The sequence below is a fragment of the Peromyscus maniculatus genome, chromosome 4, assembly GCF_049852395.1.
Source record: "Peromyscus maniculatus bairdii isolate BWxNUB_F1_BW_parent chromosome 4, HU_Pman_BW_mat_3.1, whole genome shotgun sequence".
Classification (NCBI taxonomy): Eukaryota; Metazoa; Chordata; class Mammalia; order Rodentia; family Cricetidae; genus Peromyscus; species Peromyscus maniculatus.
This window is the reverse complement of record NC_134855.1, coordinates 114,119,515-114,137,493: the sequence shown is the minus strand read 5'-3', so window position 1 is coordinate 114,137,493 and position 17,979 is coordinate 114,119,515. Positions and strand designations below refer to the sequence as shown.

At 42.3% G+C, this 17,979-nt stretch overlaps 1 protein-coding gene across 7 annotated transcripts in view; it reads right to left on the bottom strand.

Annotated features, from left to right (window-relative positions):
* Positions 1–17,979, bottom strand: part of Plcb4 (phospholipase C beta 4) — a 182,640-nt gene that overhangs the window by 25,477 nt on the left and 139,184 nt on the right. For all 7 annotated transcript variants that reach the window (XM_076570709.1, XM_076570710.1, XM_042276307.1 and 4 more), the window contains 4 exons: positions 8,771–8,859; positions 7,783–7,933; positions 2,907–2,956; positions 2,658–2,723 (listed from right to left, as the gene is read on the bottom strand). In XM_076570709.1, the coding sequence (XP_076426824.1) occupies positions 2,658–2,723; positions 2,907–2,956; positions 7,783–7,933; positions 8,771–8,859 (356 nt within the window). The remainder of the gene's footprint in view (positions 1–2,657; positions 2,724–2,906; positions 2,957–7,782; positions 7,934–8,770; positions 8,860–17,979) is intronic.

Sequence of the window (17,979 nt, the reverse complement as noted above, 5' to 3'; positions counted from 1 at the left end):
GATATGCCATGTTTTGTTGATATTCATGGGAGGCCTGCCTTTTACTGAACAGAAACAGAGAAGTGGATGGGGGAGGGGAGAAGTAGGGAAGATGGGGGAACTGGGAGGATAAGGGAGGGGAAACTATGGTCAGGGTGTAAAATAGATACATTTAAAATAAAAAAAAAACCTTTGTTTACACCTTATTATAATGTAGGGGCTTTAAGAACTTTGAAGTTACTTTCTGTAAGGAAAGGTAACTTGGATTTATCTAGCCATATGGGGTCTAGTGATTAATAACTGAAAGGAATGTATTCCTGTCAACTAGAGAGGAAAAAATATATAGACTGAAACCCAGGGCATCCTGAAGTGGAAGAGAAGGTCTACTAGTATTTCTCAGTTTCACAGAGAAACAATTTACATTCTTTGCCTCTTTACCATCAAGCAAATAGGCCAGACAAGGAAATCAACAGTTCTACATTTAGGGAGTAGATCCCATTTCAAAGAATTAAGAAAAAAACCCTTATCATCTCACGTGTTGTCACTGTGTTTGACCTAAGGAAAAGGTCTTATTAACTTACCAAAGCATCTAATGCCCTACATGATTAACATCAGAATGTCAGGCCTGGCCTCAGGTAGTTTGGGTTCAGTTACCAGCCCTGCTGCTCCCCAACTCTTGGACACTGGTTAAAGGGCTTGATTTAACCGATCCTTGGTTTCCTTGTGTGCAAAACAGCTCCTTGAGATGAACTCTTCCAGGAAGATACAATCAACGCAAATGAGCGGTGAGCTGGAAGAACTTTTAGCTGCTGCTCCCTTGGTTGTTTTCACAGCCACAGTAGATTTCCTGCTTGTACGTTAAAGGACTGCTGAATACACTCAAGGCATTTATGTTTCTGACCAACACAGTGATGGCCAAGAGGCCACTGAAGGACAGAGGTTCAGTAAGGGAAATCTGTTGTATTATGCAGTGGTATGTGGGCACCAACTTCACTCCTACTGATTGAAGCAATTATTTCATTTTTCTCTTTCTGTGGCCTTTCCACAGTCCAAACTTTTACAAGTCAGCAATAAAAATAAAATCCAGACTTTAAACATCTCTGCCTTAAAAAAAAAAAATCTCTGCCCCACAGAAAAATTCTGTGTTGTCTCCTCTTTAGGCGATGAATTGAATCTCACAAATGGGGTATACCGGTTTGAAGGAAAAGTGACCCCATAGGCTCATATACATTTGAATGCTTGTTCTGCAGTTGATGGAACTGTTTGGGGAGGATTAGGTGGTGTGGCCTTGTGGGAGGAGATGTGTAACTGGAGGTGGGCAGTGAGGTTTTCAAAGCTCTCACGATTCCCAGTAAGTCTCTCTCTCTCTCTCTCTCTCTCTCTCTCTCTCTCTCTCTCTCTCTCTCTCTCTCTCTCTGCCTGGAGGTTGTTGTCCTAACATGTAAGCTCTCAGCTACTTCTCCAGCACCATGCCTGCCTGCTGCTGTGCTCCCCACCATAATGGTCATGGACTCACCCTCTGAAACTGTGAGCCCCCAATTAAATGTTTTCATTTATAAGTTGCCTTGGTCATGGTGTTCTGTCACTCAATAGAAAAGTGACTAAGACATTGGTACTCATGAAAGTCTGTAACAATCTTTGAAGGCACCTGTTAGTAAACACGCTTAACTATCAATCCCACAGCACAGGGAACATTCACTGGCCAGGATAAGTTCTGGCCTCTCCATGAAGAACAAACTGAGGAGAAATAACAAGCTTTTCCACCAGGCCACTGGCACATTAGTAAGTTTACCCCTGACTCCCAGCAGGAAGCACAGGTCTGTGTGGGGCTTGGGGGCCTGGGCAGAATGGGAAGCAAGCATACGATGTTGACATGAAAGAGCTTCAAAGTCCTTTCAGACAAGGAAGAGTTTCTCTGTCTCTCTTTGTGCTTTATGAGGAGGACACACAGGATCCTGACAACAGAGGCAGTTAAGCTTCTCAAGACAGAAAAGTAGTTCTGCATCTGCCCCCCCACCTCAGTTCTGTATTACCCCACCCCACCTCAGTTCTACATTACCCCACCCCACCTCAGTTCTACATTACCCCACCCCGCCTCAGTTCTGTATTACCCCAACCCCACCTCAGTTCTACATTACCCCACCCCACCTCAGTTCTGTATTACCCACACCTGCCTCTGTAAGAGAAGACAGTAAGAAGCATGGTGTCTGAGAATTGAAAACCCTTTCAACTCATTGGAGAATTCCTAGGGCGACTTCGTGGTATTCTCTTAAACTTGTAACTACCTCTTAAGAATTCTTCTGATCCCCGTCTGACAGACTCCTTAGTGATGAAAAGTAGAAATACAGAAACTTCAGAAGTAGGTTATTAGTTAGGGTCTACACAACCTTGAGAAGAAAAGTGAGGTGTCCCCTGCTGGGCCCTCCCCACATACACGGATTTATAAACTACGGGGCGGTGACCTGGGAACAAAGGCACCAGCAGTTAACAGTGAGGTAAGATGAGGGTCATGCTTGCTCTCTAGCTGGCTAGAATTCGCTTCTAACTAGCATTCTGGGAAACCAATGGTTCACTGTACACAACACAAAACAGAAGTGGTAGGTCTTCATCAGATAGCTAAAAGTAAAATAAGAAAGTATCGACATAATGTACACTCATGTATGTGAAAACCACAGTACCTTTGCATGTTTCTTCTTTAAAGAGTTCAACTCTTTCTGTTGTTTCTTTAAATGCTTCAAGTAAGCCTGCAGGAGAGAAAAAGAGGATTCAAAATGAGATCTCTCTCTCCCATACCCCCCTTCTTTCCTATCCTCTCTTCTATCCTTTCTCCAGAGGTAGTCACAATAACTATATTTTGTAAGGAAAAAATACTTGTTTTATTAATGTGCATGTTACAAGGACATTTGAAAGTGGTCAAAACATTTTACCTTCATTTGCTTTAAATCTTCTATCCTCACTTGAGGGATAAGTTCAATACCTTAAAAAAAGTCACAAAAGGTCAATATGTATATTAGAAATTAGAGTGAATAACAGATAATATAAACTTCCATTCTAAAGCTGTACCTAAAGCTTCCAAAGCAGCGTACATGCTACAGACAAAAACATCTTACATTCTTTCAGCAACACACTGAGCTGGGCCATCGTCCAGTTCTACAAACCCTGTTTCTCTAGCAGCATCTGACTCAGGCCCATGTAAGTTAGAGAGTGCAGATCACAAGAGAAAGCTCTAAGATAGCCCTCGGACAGGACATGGGAAGAAGGCAGGTAGGTGTACCCCAACCTCAGGCAGCCTCAGGCAGGTCCTCTGGAGCTCCCATGGGCAATGACGTAGGAGTTGCTCTATCTGAATGAAGGGAGCTTTGTGGTTTCACATGTGTCAGCAGAGAGTGTCGGAGGTTTCCTGAAACCTTCCAGGCACATCAGTGGAAATTCCCAGTCTCAGGACAATTGTGCAGAAGTAGCTATAACTGCCAATCAACCAGCCTTCTTAGCACTGGGTATGAGCAAAGTGACCCCATAAAGAGGTCAAGCACAATAGTTCTGTTGTAGCTATTTTTTATCTCTGTATTGAAGGGACACAGTATCAGTCAACTAACTTTTGACTCTATTCCTAACTTAATTATCCATCACCAAAAAGCAAGACTTTGTGAGCTTCTTTTTGACAAATTTAACCTTACTATTTAAGCAGTATGCTACTGAGTATGGCAATGTCTTAAACAGAGAAAACAATGAAATTGGACTCCCTATTTAAAGGATGCTTGCCTTGAGAACCTAGAGGAATACACTCAGCTTGCTTGCTTGCTGAGTAAAGGCTGGACTCAGAGTAGTCATGGTAAATACAATTGCAGAAGAATCCCTAATGGCTTCTCTTTGCAGATTTTCATCAGAGGCAAATACAATGAATGTGTACTTAAGCATAATTGATTTCTGTTGGGATCCCAAAGGCAGGTAGGATGTACTTAAGAAAGACAGGTATGGATTCCCATGCTCTTGCCTTCAGGTCTTATTCATTTTAAGATTTACACCATCCAGTGGATGTAGAAGCAAAGTCTTGACTGGAAGAATCAGTGCTGGGTTCCATGATATTTTAGGGTAGGATAGGAAGCGTGTACAGAGCCATTTTCTGATAGCTTGTGTCTAGTATGACAACCCCCTCCCCACCCCACTTCACAGTGCACAGTGGAGGAGAGAAGCGGTATAGGCAGCAGGTGAATGCTGCAAGGGCTTCCTATTCTTGACTGCCAGCTCTCTCGTTTATAGAAAGAATGCAGGGTTTAGGAGACTGCAAGGTCCTCAGATACCTAGCAAGTCCTAAGGACTTGGGCCGCACTGACAAGACTTTCTTTCCTTGCTTTGGTCTTAACCAAATCTTGATAAGCAGGAGCCTGAAAACAACATACCTTCCTCAATCACATTTTTCATTGTTGGAGAAATACATAAATGCTGCATAAAAAAATTTAATTCCCCTACAGAGTTAGGAAAATCTCACATTTTACAGGACAAAAATTAGTTCGGTTATACATGCTGAGAGCAGTGTGGTCAATTGGACATCTGAGAGGAGCAGAGATAGCCTATGTGTGAGGTCTCCACAGACACATAGTCCCCAAGCCCTGGAAATGCGGGCATGTGAGGAACTGAATGTTCAAGCTTAATTTCAGCTCCCTTGTATTGCTCCATGTGGCCACAGGCTACCATGTTGGATAGGGCACGTCTGTTGGCTGCCCTGGCAGGAAAGTGGGCCAGGTATCCACATCTTAAGTTCCAAAGGTTCTGGCTAATTGCAGTTTTACTACATAAAGCTTTTGATATTATCAACATAGCTCCATGAAACAACTTGCTTTCTCAAATCCTAACCTGGAAACTAGCTAGGACCCCAGTATGCTGACTGTTAATACATCAAAGAAAATAATGTAGCGCGGGTATGGTTGTTGCTGCGTGGCTGCATAGCTACGAGACGCAGTTTGACTTTCTCACTCCCTCCATCTCCACATCCAATCTTCCGGGGGGCCACAGCACTCTGTTCCCTCTTACATTTCCCTCCTGTCTCTGTTCATCACTTGCTACTGACATGCTATCAGAACATGTGTTTTATGCCTTAAGTTACCATGTTTGATAGCTAGGCTTCTGGCCTCAGCAGCGAGGCATCCCTGGTTATATAGACATATTATCATCATAACTTCTTTAAGTCAATAATTCTTTCTCAAAACGAATTCTTACACAATTTGAAGGCTTCTACTCTTTTTTTTCACTCATGTCTGTCATTCACTCTGACCGAGGGTTCTTATTCCCTCACTCCTCTGCTCCTCGCCCTCCACACCTAACACAGATCTGCAAGCATGTTCTTATCAACACCAGTTTAAAATCAGTGCTGTCAGGAGCCAGAGTCATTTTCTTACCAAGGTCATCCCTCCCTCAACTCTGCTGTTGCTCTTACCATCTACCCGGAGAGTGTGGCCCTGAAGTCTCTTGAAACACATCTGAGTTTTTTTCTTGAAGCTCCACATCCAAACTACTAAATCCTTTTTCCCTGGTTCTTTTCTCATGATTACTTCCAGCTTAACGTAGGCCACCCTATCTGCTCAGTCATTTATTAGCCATGTGCTTCCTAAGAAAGGAACAATGCCAGATCTTTCCCAGCATGGTCCCAGGGACACAGTAATGGTGAAGGATGTGTCTGTATCAACCTCTTTCTCTGGTTAACTCCCTAATCATAATGTGGTAAGTGCTAGAAGATGGTCCTGAGTACCAGGGTTCTTGAAGACCTGTAGCATCTCTGCTGGTAATGAATCTTGATGTCAACAGTGTCGATGTTGTCCTCCATTGTCTTCTCAGTGGTCCCAGAGTTCTTTTCAGACCAGGACAAGTGAACAGCTTCCCCTTTCTACTGCCCACTCCCCTTCAGGTAACGGCCTTCCCTTGGTTTCCCTACCCATCTCCTTTTGGTTGAGCCAGACCTATGTTTCAAGGTCCAACTCAATGAGGATCTTATCTCTGACTTCTCTCTGGACCTTGCTGGCAGGGATATGGGGGGGTCTGTCTCTTCTTCTGTTCTAACTAGTTAGTCCTCTTTGCACCTGCCTGGGCTGGCTATTATGATGGAGGCTGTCCTTACCCTCCCCTGCTCATGCACATCCCCAAAGGAATACAGGCCTTTATCATTATTATCATCATTATTATTATTGGTAGAACCCAGTATGGTGGTGACGTCTTATAGGTTCCCAAGTCTCCTCAATAAAGTACAAAAATGAAACAGCCTGTAAGTCCTACCTTTTGGGTGAACTGGGGAAAAACAATTAAACTGTCAGCTGCTTGGTTCCTTTAAATGTAGCCTTGTTGAACAAAGATAAGGCAGCTGTAAACCCAAGTACAGACCCATTTAGAGCTTCAGACACTTTGAGCCTTGGAAGGCGGGTTATGCTGCACTGTTTTCAGGACTACTCTATACTATACTATCTACAGTCCCTCTGGCCTGGAGGGTGAGATAAGGGCTTTACCTCTTGCATTTTCCACTGTCTATCTTTGTAGGAGTATCAGTGCTAATCCTGACCAGGGCTGGAAAGGAAATTCCTTAGCTTGGCTCATTGCCTCACTCCAAGTTCTTTCCTGAGATGAACAGACACACAGCTGCAGGGCCAGTATAAACTGGGTTCTTTTGTGCAGCTTCATTTTCTAATTTGTTTCACAAAGCTCAGTGAACACTTAGTTTCCTGCTAAATAACCAGGCTGGTTCAGCTGGGAAAGACTGTCTCGTCTTACCTTAAATTGTTAGCACTCTGTGGTATGTACGTGTATGAACGGCTTAATTTCCTTATACCATGGGCATTAATTTACTTGTAAATAGGGACTACACAGATTAAGAAACCATTAGGAGAAAAAGAAACTACTATTCAAATGAACATAGTGAGTGTAGCAAATTATTTATGGTCAAGGGGATATTTTAAATATATAACTGCCAATATGAAATGGGATTCAGTTAGAATGGATGCCTAGCCATCTTGAACTGAAGTCCACTATAAATACCCAGCATAGATTTTTTCCCTATATACAGGCTGTCCAGTAACACAGGGTCACATGGTTATGTATGATGACACTTCTTATGACAGTGGTTCTCACTCTTCCTAAAGCTGTGATCCTGTAATATAGTTCATCATGTTGTGGTGACCCCAAACCATAATTATTTTTGTTGCTGTTTCATAACTGTAATTGTGTTACTGTTATGAATCTTATTGTAAACATCTGATATATACAGGATATCAGATAGGTTATCCAACTCTCAAAGGGGTTTTGACCCACAGGTTGAGAACCACTGTCATATGAGCTGTTATTTCACCCATAGAAACCCATTTGCAAATGGTCTTTAAATGCCTGTCTGATGGTTTTAAGAATAAACAGTCAAGCCAATCTCTACATATGGGGAAATTATCTATGATATTTGTGACTCTGTTGCTTTATCAGCCCCCTGTCTATTGTTGTCTGGAAGAAAGAGAGGGTGAGTTAGCGATCAGCACTGTCGCAGTAAGGGCCCCTCTACCTTGGCTGTAAAGTACACCAAAGTAAATACTGTACAGCTAAAGATAACACTGTTTAGTTAAGGTGCTTGAGCTCCAGCCCATGAAACACAAACGTTGATTCCCTAGTCAACTCCCAGGGAAGGAAATCAAGCAACTTGTCCACTAAGTCTGTTTTTGAGTCTCGTGTCGTAATGAAAGTTGGCAAAAGTGGCGATGCTAAATGCCTCACGAAGACTGTCTATAATGAGGCTAAAACTGCAAGGTTGACAAGGACTACTCGCAGCACACCTACCTTTCTTGGCTTCCTGGCCAGAGCCCAGGGCGGCTGTGGTGGTCGGTCTAAGCTCAGAGCTGCTCTGAGGGGTCACGTTCGCTTTGGCTGGGTTGGCCTTGCCTTTCTTGTCATTTTTGGAAGTGTCACTGGGCACATCTGCTATGTCACTCTGCAACAGAAACATCCCCAGTGACTGGAGTGCGTGACACTCGAACTATTTTTACTTTAATGATAGACCCCTTGGCTTCCCAGACTTCTACTGTCTTTAAAGATATTTACCTGAAGCTGGCCTTGGTGACCCACACTTTTAATCCCAGCACTAAAGGAGTCGGAGGCAGGTAGATCTTTATGAGTTCAAGGCCAGCCTGGTCTACAGAGTGAGTTCTAGGCCAGCCAAGGCTACATAATATGACCTTGTCTCAAACAAAACAAAACAAGCTCTTTGTCTCAGGGGAGTAAGACTATGTGGTTTCCTTATGCTGGACAAAAAGATCCAGCCAAAGAAAAACAATCCAACTCCTTTTCAGGCAGGATATTTTCTAGTTCCTGGAGACTGGCTGATTGTGCTCCATCCTGAGCCATCTAGCAAAGGAACAATGACAACAGAGAAACAGATGGACAGAGGGAATGTTGGAATGCAAGGACAAAGAAATGAGTATCTAGTAATAAATGCCACTTTAATTAACTCACTGAACTCAGATATTTGGCATTTCCGGGTTACAAAACATCCTTAATTAAAATTTCTAATGGACAGTCCCTATCTCATTTATTATGTAACAGATATGCCCAGATGTCTCACTGGTGACTAAGAGACTTTCTGATGGTGGGCATGTTTTACAAAACATGCTGCCTTTGTGTAGACCCTTCAAACTACTATTGAACTGATAAACTTGGTTTGGAAAACCATCTTTAAACTTCCTCCATCACCTTTCTCTTGCTTTTGCAGTCACTGTTTGGAAACCAACTCCCCCAACCAAACTGTCTTTAGCCCATGGTTTCTACTTACAGTTTCAATGCCCATAGCTCTCATTTGGTCTGCTCTCTTTTCTGTGATTGAAAGAAATTTCTTTGGATCGGATAAAGCATCCACAATATCTGAAAAAACAACCAGTAAACTATAAATGTTCTGTTGAAATGAACATAGCGAGAGAATGCAGCTACATTTTTAAGACGTGGCTGTGAAATACAGTTAGTTGTAGACAACAAAAACAAGGAAAAGCAAGAGTCAACACCTGGACAATGTTCTTTTTTTCCCCCACTAACAAGGACAGAAGTTATGGCTACCAGAGTGAACTGTTAGGGATCCTGTTTTTGGTTTTGGTTTTTTGAAGAAGAGTCTCACTCTGTAGCCCAGGCTGGTCTTGAACTGCATTGATCCTCCTAACTCACCTCCTAAGTGTTGGGATCATAGACATGAATCACTGTGGCTAGCTGCCAGGGGTTGTTGACTCATTTTTTGTATAAGTTGAGCAAGCTGATCAATGTGACCAGCCCAAGTTTCTTCATCTGTAGGTTAGAGTTGCTATGGTTACTGGTGAACTTGATGTAATGATGAACATAAGGACATGAGATGTACAAGGGAGACACTGGATGTACAGCTTGGGACTGTATCATTCTAATATTAAAACCATATAAAGACACAATAAAAATGAAAAACTACAGGCCAATATATGATGAACATAAATTCAAAAATGCTCCATTAAATACTAACGAACAAAATACAGATATACACCAAAAAGATTATCCATCATGATCAAATTGGCTTTATCCTGAAATCCAGGGATGTTAACATATACAAGTCAATAAATGTAATAAACCACATAAATGGACTTAAAGACAAAAATCACATGATAATCTCAAAAGATGCAGAAAGAGCCTTTGACAAAATCCAACATGCCTTCATGATAAAAGTCCTAGAGAATGTCAGGCTAGGTGGAACATAACTCAATATAATGAAACTCTATATCAGAAACCCCTTCCCTTCCTGTTCCCTCAATTCTCCTCTCTGTTAGTCCCGCCTATATTTCCTGCCTGGCTACTGGCCAATCAGTGTTTTATTTATTAATACATTTGCCATACAGAACATCCCATAGCAAATCTCTACAATAAAAACTTGAAACTTCTTTATAAAGAGATAGAGAGTACAAAATAAAAACTTCCTATAATCATGTATTGGTAGAATTAAGTGTGAAAATGACCATTTTACCAACCGCTATTTTCAGATTCAATGCAATCCCAATAAATCCCCAGCTTATTCTTCATAGAAATACAAACTATATTAAAATGTATATGGAACCATCAAAGACCCTGGATAGCAAAAACAACCCTGAACAAAAAGAACAATGCTGGAGGGACTACCATTCTAGATCTTAGGACATATTACAGAGCTACACTGATAACAACAGTATGGCACTGTCACAAAAATAGACATGTAGACCAACGGAACAAAGCCAAAGACCCAAACATGAGCATACATCATTTCAGCCATGTAAGATTTGACAAGGATGTCAGAAACATAAGTGGGAAAGAGGAAAGCATCTTCAACAAGTGGTGCTGGGAAAACTGGATGCCCACATGTAGAAGAAATTAGAACTATATTATCTTACACAAAAACTGAATAGCATAGCACTGCCCCCAACTCCCTGTCTACACAAGCTTTAGAATGTGATCTCACTTATAAGTAGGCTACTGGTATAAATTTCAGTTAAGGATAAAAATGGAATCATTCTGGATTGGGGGAGGGGTGTTCTAAACTCAATGCCAATGACAAGTGTCCTCCCATAAAGAGGAAAATCCAAAGACAAAGTGAAAGCCCTAAGCTGTATTGTTGATCTTTGCCATTCTGACTGGCATAAGATGAACTCTGAAAGTTGCTTTGATTTGCACTTCCCTAGGGACAATGGACAGGCATTTTTCAGCTTTTTTTTTTTTTTTTTTTTTTTTTTTTTTTTTTTAAAGAACTGTCTATTCAGGTTCTGGGTCCATTTTTCAAATGGGCCATTTGTTTTTTTGTGTCATGTTCTTTTTGGTTAGGGACATGGCTGGGTATATGCATTGACTTTGGCGTGCTCTAAACAAGCATTGGTGGTGAGACCTAGCTAAATGCTGATCAGCATTCATGGGCAAGTGTGACTACTGTCTGGCAGCCACACTGAGTTGCCAGCAGGATACAGAGCATACACACTAACTCTTGACCATGTAGAATCTGTCCAGTGATCTAACATCTCCAGATACTAGAAGCCACAATGGGGTTCCAGAACCTTCCTTTTAAAAAAAAGAAACCAATTTGCTTGCTTTCACTTGCTTTTTATCTTCTAGATTTAGCCAATGCTGTACTAAGTTATATTGAAAACAAAACAAATAAAAACCCCACTATCTATTTCTGGGTTTGGTGTCATTTCCAAAAGGTTCAGTGAGGCTCTCCATTTTCCTCCCCCATTGCTCCCACCCTCTTCTCTCCCTTCCATGTAGCAATGAAAGCATTAATTTAGGCATTCCAAAGAGCTAAAGATAAGCAGACTTTCCAGGCGCCTCCCCTGGCCCCGCCTGGTAGGTGTGACAGTTGCCAGAGTCTCAATGGGGGTTGGAACTTCCAGATCCAAGCTGGAATGGCTACCCACTACACTTTCAGATATTAACTTTTAAGAGAACTCATGGAATTTTTGTTTGTACAATCACTACAGTGGTGTGGTGCTGAGCACAAACTATGCCCTTTCTTTGTGTTTATTTTTGTTTGTTCCTGGCCAAGGTTCCCTCAGAATCCCTACTCTATTATCCCTGTTATCGGGAGATATGTACAGAAGTAAAATACATTGCTACCTGCTGCAAAGAAGTGTAAATAAAGATAAACAAGTCTTGTAACTATGATTTGGGTTAGCTCCTTCAACTTCTACCAAATTAAGCATGCCCTAAGCTGCAATACCCAGAAGATTCCATTGTACAGCAGCTACTCAGGGAAACAGGATCCAGGGCTAAACAAAATCCCCACATTACTTACGGTATCCACAGGGTAGCCTAACAATATGTGTAACAAGGGGCCTGATAGATTTGCTGAAGCTAGCAACTTTCAATGTCTGTTTGCTTGTAGTGCTGAGCAAAGAACACAGGATCTTCACTGCTCCCACTTAGCTACTTCTCGAGCCCTGCTGGCGTACTTTCCATCATTCATACTGCTCCCTTCTTTTCCAGAGCTTGGAAGATGCCATAAGAGTGGGTACCACATGCATATGGCCCTGGTTCAATCACCAGCAATCCAACCCCCTCCCCACCTTAGGATGTTATGTATTGTATGTATATTGGTTTTTCAACAAACATTTAAGAGAGAAAACATGACATTTCAGCATCTATAAGGAGAGAGAGAGATAGGGCAACTCAAAATTGCATCAGGAAATCCCGAGATGACACTCCAAAAATGGCACCCTAATTGGGGATATTCCTCCTCTGGAAGTACGTGCTGTATGAAAACAGCTGCCTCTACGGAAGGGGGCTGAAGATGTGGGTTGAGGGAACAAGAAACACTTTTGTGCCTTCCTAGACACATCTTTAATCATAGGGCAGAAAGGAGAGATGGGCAAGCAAATAAAAGGTCATTGCATTTTTATTTACATGAAGCAGCAGAGGAGCTACAGAATTAAAGAAATAAAGGTCCCTGTAGCACACATCTCAGGGTGACATTTAACTTAATGTGGATACTTCATATATACTAGACAAATCTCCTTTCTTCTACTCAGTAATAAAGGCAATTGCACATATAGGAAAAACCCTCAAAGCAACAGGGTAGTGATGGAGGATATAACATTGCATCATTGTCTTTAGCACCAGAACTCTTTGCTGTCTCCAACAGTGATGGCTGATGTGGTGATGCTGTGTGATGAGTAAACATCATTAGCAGGACAGATGCACCCACGGATGAAGCAGCAATGACAACTGACGACTCAGCATCCCAGAATGAGGGATGAAACTTAGCATCAAACCCAGTAGTCTGCTTTGTGGTAGTAAAAGAGAGTGCTATTTTTCATTATGTTTAGGTTTAGACTATTGGAAGACTTAGAATATTGGAAGACTTAGAATATTAGAAGGCTTAGACCTTGTTTCATTCCAGGGCATTTTTATTTTAAATGTTACTGTTTTATTTAAGTAAAACTTTAGTTTCTAATAATTAAGATGGTCTAGTATTACTCTTCAGGACAGATATATTTTACATCTGGGTTGTGTAGAAACCCATCTTTTTTAGTCTCTGCACTCTGGTCCGTTGTGGGGTTGTGGGTCTTTGTGTTAATTATCACCTGTTGCAAATAGAAGATTTTCAGGTAAGGGTTGACAGATGCACTGATCTATACACATAAGTATAAGTCATAACAAGTTCATTTAATACTATGTCCATTTGTCTGCATAATAATAGTAGGTTCTTTCCTGGGGCCTATGATCTGTCTAGCCATAGGTTTTTAGCCTGATATCAGTGCCAAGTATGGGTTGCATCTTGTGCAGCAGGACTTAAATATGAAATGCTCAGCTCTAAAGGGAACCACATCCCCCATCCAAGCAAGGCTCAAATCATTGCACAAGTGGGTGGGTACAGAAGGAGCCATAGATGGTGGATGATACAAGTTAACATCTTCTAGACACAGTAGGGTGGCTGCTCATATAAACTTACTTGTACAAAACCTGTACAAGCTTGTGCCAAGCCAAATCCCAGCATGGAGAGGAGAGTTGGGCACACAGTATCACCCCTTGTCATGGAACAAAATCTAGTTGTTTGCTATTGGGAGAAGGCAAGACAGTTTTCTCTAAGATTATAGCCTCTGATACGTTGGTCATGCTCCCTTGGAAGCTCACACATCCGAGAATATTTGGACAGTACAAATTGGTTTTGAAGGGTTTTAATAAAAAGATGACCCAAAGTTGGATGAGTAGGGAAGGGGAGGAGTTCCAGAAGAGTTGGGCTGAGGTGGGTGAGTATGATCAAAATATACTATTTTTGAAAGTAAAAAACAAAAACAAAAACAAAAAAACCAGATCATTGTAGCGAGAGTTTCCTTGCCTTGTCCACAGTTAGGACAAATCTCTGTCACCTGCCAGGCCCACAGCCGCTCAGACCCACCAAGTAAACACAGAGACTTATATTGCTTACAAACTGTATAGCCATGGCAGGCTTCTTGCTAACTGTTCTTATAGCTTAAATTAATCCATTTCCATAAATCTATACCTTGCCACGTGGCTTGTGGCTTACCAGTGTCTTCACATGGTGCTTGTCATGGTGGTGGCTGGCAGTTTCTCTGACTCAGCCTTCCACTTCCCAGAATTCTTCTCCTTGTCCCACCTATACTTCCTCCTGCCTGGCCACTGGCCAATCAGTGTTTTATTTATTGACCAATCAGTGCAACTGATTTGACATACAGACCATCCCACAGCAGATCATTCCCATGCCCATTATTATATACATCCTCCATTACAACCATGCATGGAGCTGCACTAGGACCTAAGCAGAAGGTGAGTGGAAGGAGCCATGCTGGCTGCTCATCTAGCTTTCAGAACTGTGAGTCAAAAACAAAAATAAAAACATCTCTTCTTGGGCTCAATGGTTAAGAGTACTTGTTCCTCTTGCAGGAGATCCAGGTTCAATTTCCAACTATCTATAACTCCAGTTCCAGGGGGTCTGATGCCTTCTTCTGACCAGGCCCAAGTGTTGTACACATACATACAAACAGGCAAAATATTCATACATATAAAATAAAACAAATTGTTAAAAACTACACCTTTTCATTATAAGTGAGCCATTGTCAGGTGTTTAGTTATAGTAAAAGGAAATAAACCAATAGGCCATCTTTATTTCCCTACATCTGTTTCCTAAGGCTTGGAGTGGCAGGAAGATGAGGAGAGAAATAGGGATTCATGTGAATGCAAGAGGGTCAGGGTTAAAAGTGGAGCTGTTGACCTATCTTGTACAGAGAAGAGGTGGGGTCAGCCAGAGCATAAAGTGTCTAAGAAACACTAGATGTATGTGCGGGTGGGTCGGGGAGGGGCAGGGCTAATTAGGAACAATTGCACACAGCAAAGTTTGTCATCTGTGAGAATCCATCACCATGGATAGGTGACTTTAAGAGCCTGAGTCTAAGCCTAGGGAAGGGCGGTAGCTTGGAAAAGACTCAAGAACACTTTCCATATTTTTATAGAAAGGATTCCGCCCGCATGCTATGACTGCAAATGAAAAATACATTTAAAAGTCAAGCAGAACACAGATCTGTGGCACTGCCAATGCACCGGAGTTCAGAAACTTCTCAGTGGGTAGGAATTAAAATGATTTCCCCCCTGAGGATGATGAACTGCTTATGATATAGTTATTTCCTGTGCTGTTTTATGTAAAATACAGGGTAAGTTCAGGTGAAGATTCTACAACCAACAGATTTTTCTTCAGAGTGTTAAAACTAAATAAAATACCTACAAGCAGGGTGTGATGGCACACACCTGCACTCTGAGCTACTCGGGATACTGAAGTTAGTTAGAGTGCACATGTTTAAGACCAGTTAAAGCAACTTAGTAAGACCCTAACTCCAAAACCTCAGTGGTGAAATGCTTGTCTAGCATGCATGGGTCCCTGGCTTAATCTTTAGAACTGGAAATAAATGGGGGAAAGAAAGAGAGGGTGAGGGAAGAGAATGAGCATGAGGAGGGAAGGAGGGAAGGAGGGAAAGAAAGGAGGGAAGGAGGGAAGGCGAGCAGGAAAATATTAGAGTAGTTCACTGCTGTGGACATCGCTCTGTATAAATAAACACTGATTGGCCAGTAGCCAGACAGGAAGTATAGGCGGGACTAACAGAGAGGAGGATTGAGGGAACAGGAAGGGAGAGGGAGAGACTGCCTGGAGCTGCCACCAGGACAAGCAAAATGTAAGGTACCAAGAAGCCATGAGCCACGTGGCAAAGTATAGATTAAAAGAAATGGGCTAAATATAAGAGTACGAACTAGACAATGATAGGCCTGAGCTAATGGCCAAGCAGTTTAAATAATGTAAGAGTCTGTGTGTTTATTTTATAAGTGGGCTCCAGGACTGGTGGGACTTGGCGGGAGCTGGAGAGAAATTCTCCAGCTACAGTTCACTCAATGAGTGACCCTTATGCCTTGCATTGCAAGCATCTCTCTCTCTCTCTCTCTGACTTCCATTCTAGTATCTGATCTATTATGGAATAACCCTATTGTATATACTTGCAGAATGAACCAGTGAATTCACACGAACTTTCTTTAGCCAAATAAACTTCTAATGATGTGTACAGCACTTTTCATTTCTGTGATGGTATAGTTTCATTTGAACTTGTCCTTAAGGAGTCAAGAAGAACATCAACATTCTAGGGAACATGCCCTGACTGCACAGGTAAACTCTTAGATGTGACTGTGGGAGGTTACCTAGACACCAAACATGAACACTGTAAGTCAGGAGACTCAGGATCAGAGATTCAGGAGAAAGACAATCCTCATATTCACCCTGTGTTATCCTTTATGAAAACCGCTAAATCTCCAATGTCTTCCCCGGGTATCTCCACTTGTCTGTGAGATGACCAGAGGGCTGAGGATGTTGTTATTGAATATCAAATCTGAAGTTAAGACACTGACCGCAGAACCTCAGTACAGAGGTTCCCAGAGACCTGACAGAAAGGCGGTGGGCGGAGCCACAGAGGAGACTACACGCAGGGCTGATGTGAGAGACCAGTTTGCGTGCTATTAAATGCCGACCCTGGCAGAATGCCACATTACAAACATAAACATTTCTCAGCACAGACCTGTGCACACCCACATCCTTGCAGATCAATTCCACATTTTGAGGTTCTGTTAATGTAAGTGTGCTTGGCACAAACTAGGAGCTTAGCAAATGATTTCTTTTCCCTTTTCTAATCAAATGGCTCATTTCCCAGGAAGAAATTATAGTTTCATTTGAAATGTGGCCCATTGCAAAGGAAAAACTTTAAAAAGTTTTTTTTTTAACCAAATGGGTTTGTGTAACATTTTCCGTAATGTAATGTATTGATTACACTTTGATTTCTTGTGTTATGTGTGTGTGTACAAGTGTGGGGCATGCTTGTGTGGTGTATGCTCATGTGTGTGGATACCTCTGCTTGTCCTGAGGCCACAGGGAGAGCAGTGGGACAGCCCCATGGCTCTCTACCTTTCTCCTCTGGGGCAAGCTCTCTCATTGAGTCTGGAGCGAGGGTTCCCTTGTCTCCACCCTCCACAGAGAGTTCCAGAAACACCCGGGGCCGGGGCCAGCTTGTTCTATGGAGGCAGGGGCCTGAACTCAGGATCTGGCATGTGCGCAGCCAGCACTTTTACCCACTGAGCCATCCCCGCAGCCCGTACAGTCCCCGCTTTCTAACTCAAACACAGAACAGGATTCTTTGGGGCCTTCAGTCCATCTCTGTGCCTGCGCTGCTGGTAGCTCTGGAGAGTGGTGTGGGCTAGACCGTGACCTCCAATCACACCTGACAGACTCCTGTCTCACTCCGTGACCCACTGCCCAGCCCCAGGGCACTGCTCCAGCTGCTTTGATGGGTTCCTATGTGTGTTATGGTACGTTGCAGCCTCTAATTGCTACCTTTTTAAATGACAGGCAAAGGGTACAAATGAAGAAATTATTCCTACCCATTCTGATTGAAACTCTCCTGGCTTAGTTTACTTTTGAACCTTTAATCTATCATGTTATTAAAATTGGCGGTTAGTTGCACCAAAGCTGCCCACCAGAGAAGCATGAATTCCTAAGAACAATAAACCACCTAGCCCTATTCCTGCAATAAAATAATGTATTTCAGTATAGTACAGGAATTTCATTCTATTAGTGGACACACACTCGTGTTCACAAACATTTGTGGGTGGGATGTTTCTATGTGTGTAGGCATATATGTGCATGGGCTTAAAGAGGCCAGAGGTTGACATGGGGGTATTTTCCTCAATCACTCTTGACCTCATATATTGAGACCTCATACTAATGGCTCTTTCATTTAAATACAGAGCTTGCCAAGCCGGCTAGTGTAGCTAGGCAGGATGCTTTGGCGAGTCCCAGTCTCCACATCTAGAGCACTAGGATTTCGGGAGGACTGCCACAACTACCTAGCATCACAAACACCCACATTTTTGAGCCCTGTGTATTTTTGTGTATTATTAGGATGAGAACTTTCCCAGAATGCTTAGAGGGAGAGAGGTAGTCATATTCCCTTCATTTTACTGGTG